This window comes from Theobroma umbraticum, unplaced genomic scaffold (genome assembly GCF_002168275.2).
Source record: "Theobroma umbraticum cultivar Fairchild unplaced genomic scaffold, ASM216827v3 scaffold_44.0, whole genome shotgun sequence".
In the NCBI taxonomy this organism is placed as follows: Eukaryota; Viridiplantae; Streptophyta; class Magnoliopsida; order Malvales; family Malvaceae; genus Theobroma; species Theobroma umbraticum.
The window spans coordinates 5382055-5390685 of NW_018397255.1; the positions used below are offsets into that span (position 1 = coordinate 5382055).

Genomic DNA, 8631 nt, shown 5'->3' on the forward strand with positions numbered 1-8631 from the left:
GGCCAAAAACAATGGAGCAAAGAAGGGCCATTCCACCACAACCTGGACACATTTCCTATACTAACTCATGAGCTTAACCCTGTCTATATAACCAACAACTGATCAGAATCCATCCTTTTAGACACCCATGGCATCCCAAAGCAGCAGCCAAGCACACCAACTTTCCTCACTTCCTTGAACACGGATCCATTCCATCCTTCATTTCCATACAATTCCAGCTTTCATCAACCTATTCGTATACAACTTCACTTTAGATGAAAGTATTAAGATTAGGTTTCAAAGTTCAAACCCAAAAAATGCCCTCTACCTATCGAGCAGAGGTAGCACATTCCTAAGCTTAACTAGTCCTTCGTTTGACAACAGCACACCAACACCGGCCAAGGAAACTTTTGTGTCAGCAAGCATAACTCCACAGCAATCAGGTTCTTCGTGAGGTGCCAGCCCACCAGAAGACTAAGGGGCAGCCGGAGCAAGGGCAATAATGGCGGTTAACACTAGCCTAGACCGACGGAGTCAAGGTCTTATCAACAGACCCCATAGGCAACGAATCAAAACCAACTCAAGACAGTCCGCGCGCGCAAAAAAGAGCGAGGTTTCATCCAAGAATAACTAGTCACGCTGGGAAAAATGGGCCTGAGCGCATCCAAGCCCATGGCTTAAAAAATTTCGGTTAATCTATAAATAATTAAATTAACCGAGCTAATTGAATTAATCGATTTATTAAGTTACTATAAAGATTCGATTAGTTTGATTAAAATTTATAGTGAATTCAATTAAGTCGGTTAACAATATTTTGTTAAGTAAATTAACTGACTTAATCAAATATTCACCCTATTTTATGTATGTATATACTTATACACAAAGATAGGACCTAGACCAATATCAGTGATCAATAGCAACAAAGATACTGCAGAACGAGCAAAAGTGAAAGCTGAAAGTAAAAAGAACAGCAACGATACTGGAGAACGCGCGAAAGAGAAAGCTGACGGAGAAGAACAGAAGAGATACTGCCGAACGAGCGAAACAGTAAGTCAGAAAAAAAACGAAAAAAAGATGAATTTTGATGAACATGCAGTGGATTATATGCAGTATACCGTTGACCTTCAATCCTTGTCACCATCGAAGTCACCCTGAAGTCATTTAATTAAATGCAGTGCAAAGCCGATTGACTCATGTCCATGATCTTGCTATGACCCAAGGGTTGTTTTTTTAATGCCTTCTATTTTTTTGAAAAGTTAGCTTCATTTCAAATCAATACAGGGGAACCCCTTGTACATGTAAGACAAAATAACCCGACTGAGGAGACTTCAGCCTGGGCGCTTTCATCTGGCTTACAAATATATTACCAGTATCTATACGAAATTCACAAACTCTTACCCCATTTACATCAATCCCTGTACAATAGTTGATATCACCAAAAAGAATATAACCAGTGGTGCAGAACAAGTAAGAATAAGAAACAAAACCATATGGCCTGTTTCCTTCTCTTGCAGCTTCTTGCACACTAGAAACGCACACTTTGTCTGATAGCCATAACATACCAGCTCCTCACCCTTCTGCAAAACACAGCCCATCTGGAGGTGACTTTCGATCTCCATTCTCTTATAAACAGCAAGTGTGAACGCCACTCTCAGCCTACTCTTATTAATAAATTTTACGCTACAAATCTAGGATAAGATTCCAATATTTTCAAAATGGAGGGTTAAATTTTAGTAATAGTGTTCTTTGAACATCTTTGCAATCACTGTATTTTTTTGAAGAGTGCAATCACCATATATTTCCACTTTTTTTTCCCTCAAACACAAAAACTCTCCTATATATTGAACTTACATTTTCCCTCATTTCAGAGTTAAAAAAAAAAAACTTTTACACTTTCTCTTTAGAACATCAAATCTATAGCTATTTATGCAAGCAGAACAATGCAAATGCCCACAAGAATTAGAAAAAGAAATGGGGGAGAAGGAAAGGTAGAGGGATCGAAAGAGGATGAATCGCCAAAGTTGGACCCTGGTGAATCTGAATCTGACCCTGATGGTCCCGAAGCAGACTTCGAATTTGGCGCCCCTGGGGGAGGTGTAGCTTGGTATTTTTCAATCATAATTGGGAACTGGCAAGTCCCGTTGGATGGATCCTGCTTGACAAGCTTGGCTAAACCCTGGAAATCACATGCTTCTTCAGCCTGATCTTGCATTTGGTAGTACATGTTGAAAGCAACTGAGGCGTTCATATCAGTACCCATTCCGGAACATGAAGCTCCAGCTGCTAAGCTTGTGCAATCCGTATTATTGCAAGCATATTCAACCTTTTTGGCCAAATCCTCCTGGTTGTCAGCGTCCTTGTTATGCACGCACCACTGCCTAGCCAAGTATGGGACACCTCTCGCGCCCACAAGAGACTTGTTCTCTCCTTTCCCTGAAAGATCCATTGGAAACTTGGGTTGTCCATCGAAGGTGAAAATTCCCCAATGCCTCTCGAACATACCTGGATCAATATTCTTAAAATCCTCATCCAACAAACAAAACATATACACATCAGGGTTCTTGTTTGGTCGACGTGGAGTTCCTTCGTTGCTAACCATTTTCTTTATCAGACCATTATAGAATCTCTGAGCATTTTGTTGTGTGGCGTAAAAATCGCCATCCGTTGGCCATCCAACTTCCCCAACAATGACCGGTACATCCGGGGCTTTGGCCTTTTGCAGTGCCGCAACAAGAGTGTCGATACTCGCATCAAAAACATTGTGGTATTCAAGACCATTGTCGTCAACCGTGATCTGGTTATCGAAGAATGCATATTCTCTGGGGAAGCTGGGATTCTGGTAGAGATCAAAGAAAGGATAGATGTTGATGATAAAAGGTGAATCATTTTCTTGGAGAAATTCACATATTTGGCCCATGACATCTGCTATATCGTCACGAAACATACCATCTGATGGTTTGTACGAAGCCGTCGCGTAAACATCACCATTAAGGGCTGTTGATACTTTGATTTGTTTTCCAACGCCAGCCTCGTTCAGTGCTTTGTGAATATTTTTCATCGCTGGGAATGTAGAGTTGGTAAACGAACCATTGTAATTTGTCAAGAATGGTTCATTCCCTACAGCCACGTACCTGTAAATTAGAAGAAAACATTCAACATCTAGATTGACAAGCTGATTAACCCTTAATTTTTATTTTTTGGTTGCTTGATTTACGCCCTTACTTCTTATATTTAGATACCATTTCAGTATCATACATGTTTGTTATAGTCATTTTTAGTTAAATTCTTTGTGACATCTTTTTCTGTTATAATCTTATATACATGAATATTCTTGTGTATCCTTTTTTAATCTTCTCAAATATCTTGTGTATTAAACACTCTTAATACCCAAAATGTTGTTTGAAATGAACCTGATTTTGAGAACTTATGAATGATGGGTTTTTGTGTCTTATAGGACTGGTTAATAGGCCAAGGACTTTGTCGATGTCAAGTCTACCAGGTTAAGGCTTCTGTTTTTGTTGCTAGTTTGTTTTTGTATAGGGTAGGCAATTGATAGCACGCTGCCGACGGCTTACTGTGCAACCAAATCTTTTGTAAGTATTCAGTTCTCTTGCCTACGCCACTCATTTCATGTGGCTGAAAGTCTTCTGTTAAAGAGATTAAAGAATAAAGACTTATCATGGCCTACTTGGTAGAGGATGAATAAATAAATGCTTCTTTTTCTAAAAAAAATGAATGCATCAAATAAAAATTATAATAAGAAGTTGAATGAACTGGTAGATTAAGAAAAAGTAGAAACGATCTAGAAACTATATGGTTATCATTTATCAACTTACCTAATATTTACACCCCCTTTACCAAGATATGCAGTGACATTTTGTTTGACCCAAGCCTGGGCTGTACTGTATTGCTCTGACAAATTGTGCAAAAAAGAATTCGGAATCCCCAGCATGACCTCGATGTCAGTTCCAGCCAGGGCATTCAGGGTATAAGGATCAGCATCGAAAAGCTTAACCTTTCTGATACCATTGTCTTTGATCATATTAACAACTATTGTGGGGTCCAAGAGGTGCGATGCTATCGTGCCCCAGTTGACACCAAGGTCTTGTGCCACAACACTGGCAGGGAGCAATATCAAGGAACAGGCCCATAGGAGGATCATGGCTGGAGCCATTGTTAGACTTTTGGAATCCAATTCAAGGGAATTTTGGCCGGTTTAGTCAGAAAATAATAAGGAAATATTGGGAACACCTCTTCTTGACTTTTTTTTTTTCTTTGTCTGTACCAAGTCGAGGAAAAATGAAAATTGAGATTTGTAAGGGTTCTAAATTGCTACTTTGCTGTAGAATTCATGGCTGTACGAGAAATCAGTGAAAGTGAGAAGCTTCACTTGGTGATCTTTTGCTGTAGGAACTTGTCATACAAAAAACTTCCTAGATTTCCTTTAGTAGCCCTAACATTTTTTTTCTAATATTAGTTTGTGCACAAATGTTAAGCAATAAGGAAATAGAGTACAAATTACTAGAAGTCTATAATCTAGAAGATTTATGTCGATATTTATATAATTTATTATTTAATTATATAAAAAATATTTTTTATAAACATAATATATTATTATGTCATGTTAATTAATGAATTCATAGTTTTCATTAATTTGCCAGAATTATTATAATAAACGTGAAATGCATGCATGAACTGTTATTAAATCTTGAAAAAATGGGAAAAAAAAACGAAAAGAAGGAAAGGTTTGACGTCATACATGACCTGTTGCATATACAGTCCATAGAACCATTTGATGCGTGCATATTGTTAGCTAATCAATTTGTGCTAAATCGAACTAATTAACTATAAAGGCCGGCAAGAACTTTTATATATAATATTACGATAAGTAACTTAATTTCTACTTAATTAACAACTTAGAAAAAGACATAATAATTATTAAATTTTCATATGAGAACATACTTGTGCCGTGTAACATCACACAATTATTTAATCTTGACATGAGCAAGACATGTCTTTTGGACAATTTACATAATATAATACAATCAACACGTTTGAATATAATTAATTTATTTAAACACTACAAGATTAATTTACATGAATATAATTAACCTATATAAACATGAAAAATAAGTTAATTTAAGTATTGCAATTATTAATAATTCAATAAATGAGTTTAAATGAATTAGATAAACTGATTCAAGAGAGTTAATTTTTTTTTGAAAAGCAATGTGAATTAACATATAAATAGGAATAATTAAACTAGTATAAATGTGTCATATATGAATTAGTTAGGCATTTGTCAAACAGTATAAAACACAATATTTTTAACTATAATTTGTAAATATATTAAAATTTTTATTGTATCGAATGACTTTCATTAAAAATGTTTGTAACTATAAGTATTAAAAGAATTTTCTGATTTATAAATAAAATTCTAATTTTATTGAATGAGTTTCATTAAAAAATATTTTTAAATTCTAATAATATTGAATAATTGATAAAATTTTAATAATATATAATTGAAACATTAATAATTTTTTACATATAATTGTCTTTTATTTATATACAACTAACTTTATACTTTAAAAATATTTATGTTTTATATATCATTATTTTAAAAATAAATAAAAATAATTACACATGAAAAATAAATACTAATTCAAATAAAAATACTTGTCATTCATTTTCTTTCAAAATAAATTGACCAAAAAATGAAAATTTTACCGTTACCCGTCAGGCCCAATGGCCGAAGTTACAAAATGGGCTCAGCTGTGGACTTTGGCCCATTGCTACTACTGTTATTACAGCATAAAAATAACGGAACCGAACAAGATTCTTGTTCTATCTCTTTCCTTCTACACTGCCAAACTTCCCAGAATTGTCACTCTCCCAAAGAGGGTACTTTCTCCTCTTTTCTATATCTCAATTTTATTTGGTTTTTTTCTTATTGCACATTTTCCTCATCAAGATGAGTTGCAAGTATTGAAATGAAACAACCCATATGCCTTTTTTTTTTCTCTGTTTTCAAGGAGTGAAATTCTGGTATTATTTCAGAATTCAGAGTGTTTAGTTGTTCCACACTTTGTGTTTTTAATCTTTCAGGCAATTCTTCTTCAGTGAAAGTATAGTGGAACGTTGAAAAGTGTTTGGCTTGGTCCTCTAGACATGGGCCCTTTTACACTGGCCATTGACACCAAGAGCCCTTCTATTGTCACTTCAGGTAATTAACCAACTTTCAACATTTAGTTAATCTTTGTTTGACATACATTGGTTTATGTTATATTCCAATTTTCTGGCGTCAATTGCCTTTTTTTTTTCCTTGTGGGCTGTTATTGGTGCAATCAGTTTTGTTTAGAGTTTAGACAGAGTTGGCTAGGAGAAATCCATGGATTAACTCTAATGGCATTGCTTTGTTGTCGTTGTTGTTGTTGTAGTTGTATTTAGTATTCACGCGGTGCAACCAAATTGTTCATAACATCTTGGGTTAAGCAAGATGGAACTCGGTAGTTCTTTTATTCTTGATTCTCAAGCAATGATTCTATTTTTATTTCCAGCAAAAGAGAAGCTAGTACCAATGAACTCTTGGTATTGAGAATAAAGCAGAATTTGTTGAGATACATTTGGAATGGGTATATACAATTTGACTGAATCTTGAACTTTTGCATTTATGCACATGTCTGCAGGAATTGCTTTTTTCTTTTAATTATCAATTTATAACAAGAAAGAAAATGTAACTGGACACTATTGTATCTTGAACTAAGGGCAGTTTCTTGCTTTGGACATTTTTTTTATGTTACCTCAACATTTCTCCCATCTCTTTGTTTTACCTGTTTTCTATTGTTTGAACAGTTGATATGGTTTTGCAGATGTATCCAGTGGGAAGATCCAAAACTTACAGCTGGAAACAAGAAAGTGCTTTGCATCAGTCAGCATGGAAGAGGAAAAACCTTTCAATTTCCTACGTATTCTATTTGGTATGTGTAATAATAATTGAAGAAGTGTCAATGGAAAAAACAGACTACCATGGAAATTGGATAGAGAGATTTGTTCATGAAAAAAAAAACTGTCAGAACTTTTTTTTTAAGTGAAAGCCATTGCAAAATAGGTCTGTTGTATGAGCATGAGCCTCTATAACTTATGTGCATGTGTCCAGTCTGGAAATAATGAATCTGTCCGTTTAGAGAATAATAATTCTCTAGAAAGAGGGTTGTGAATAATAAATTTTCTTGTTTGTTTCTTTAAACATAAGAGAACCATAGATCCAGCAGTAATTTTTTTTCTTTGCACAAATTGCCTTCACTAGTTATCAGTATGGCTAGTTTGGTAAACTCCGATGATATATTCATGTATTCTGACTTGTTCTTAATATTTGCAGAGGGTATCATAGCAGGAGGTACAGCTGGTGTTGTGGTTGAAACAGCTTTATACCCAATTGATACAATAAAGACACGGCTGCAGGCAGGTTAATCTTGAGCACTTATAATACATGTCAAAATGGAGGTTAAGTATTTCTTTTTTTCCTGGTGTTTAGTCCAAGTCTTTGGCTTGATCTTTACACAATAATTTTGTTGGAGTAAAAGACACTGGAGAGGAAGCAAAATGAAGAGAGGAAAATGGAAATGGAAGGAATAACAAAATCAACTTGTTGTTTTCAGTTGTTTGGTTGAATGCAATGAAAGGAATGGATTGGGATAAAATTAACTCACTTTAGTGTCTGACTCTTTTTTCCCCGCTTCTTCCATTAATGAACAGATTAAATTTTTTGAGTACAGAAATATGTAAATCCCTTTGGTTTCATTCCAACAAAAAATGGAAATGTTTGCCCTTACTACCGGAAAAAGTGTTAGGTTAAGAGATTATCCTATATCATTTTGCATTTGTACACACCTGTTTATCCCCATTTTTCTCTGCCTATCTTTTTTGTGTATGTATGGAGATAGGCTAGACAATTGCTACTGTTTTTTGTTCCTGTGGAATGAATAACATTTGGTCCAAGAGCAAAATCTGTGTGTAAATAAATTAATGTGTCAGTAATTATGAGATTGAAATTCTTCTTATTGTGCATTACGGAAAATAGACAAGGAGTGCATATCAAGTGCTTGCTTTGGTATTAACTTTAACTTTCCACTCAAAACTTTTTGAAGTTTCTCTTCTTTTCCTCTATGCAGCTCATGGTGGAAGTAAAATAGTTTTGAAGGGGCTTTATTCTGGATTGGCTGGGAATCTTGCTGGTGTCCTACCGTAAGTGCTTTGAATTGCAAACTTTCTTGTTTCTCCGGCATTTGTGTATGTGAAAATTGTTTTATAATTCACTAGTCATATTTACTAGAGAAGGCTTATTAATTATTATTCCTGAATAGCATGTAGAAATTACAATTGAGATGTGAAAATCAGTTCACTGAGTTTATTTGAATATTATTTTTTCCCTTATTATTTTTAAAATAAATAATTTAAATTTATATTAAGAAATTAGTTTGCGATCTTTTAATGCATTAGACTGCAAGTAAATGACAGATAAAAGAGTCCTAGCAGAAAGTTTTCAAGGTAACAAACTTGGTGTGCCTCTGATATTGCCATTTGTCTTCTTTCATGGGGATAATCATAAACATGCTCAATCTGCAGAAGACATAATAATCTCTCTCTCTCTCT

At 34.7% G+C, this 8631-nt stretch overlaps 1 protein-coding gene and 1 pseudogene across 2 annotated transcripts in view; one reads left to right on the plus strand and one right to left on the minus strand.

Moving 5' to 3' along the window:
• Positions 1 to 1441: 1441 nt before the first annotated feature.
• On the minus strand, positions 1442 to 4153 carry LOC110409543 (glucan endo-1,3-beta-glucosidase 8 pseudogene; annotated as a pseudogene). The gene is made up of 2 exons (XR_016350793.1): positions 3816 to 4153; positions 1442 to 3110 (listed from the first exon to the last, which is right to left on the minus strand). The product of XR_016350793.1 is annotated as a glucan endo-1,3-beta-glucosidase 8 pseudogene (transcript).
• A 1674-nt stretch (positions 4154 to 5827) lies between these two features.
• SAMC1 (S-adenosylmethionine carrier 1) overlaps positions 5828 to 8631 on the plus strand; it is a 6053-nt gene continuing 3249 nt past the window's right edge. Inside the window, exons 1-5 of the mRNA XM_021418135.1 lie at positions 5828 to 5880; positions 6085 to 6202; positions 6849 to 6956; positions 7358 to 7444; positions 8151 to 8223. Coding sequence (XP_021273810.1) covers positions 6148 to 6202; positions 6849 to 6956; positions 7358 to 7444; positions 8151 to 8223 — 323 coding nt within the window. The 5' untranslated portion in view covers positions 5828 to 5880; positions 6085 to 6147. The remainder of the gene's footprint in view (positions 5881 to 6084; positions 6203 to 6848; positions 6957 to 7357; positions 7445 to 8150; positions 8224 to 8631) is intronic.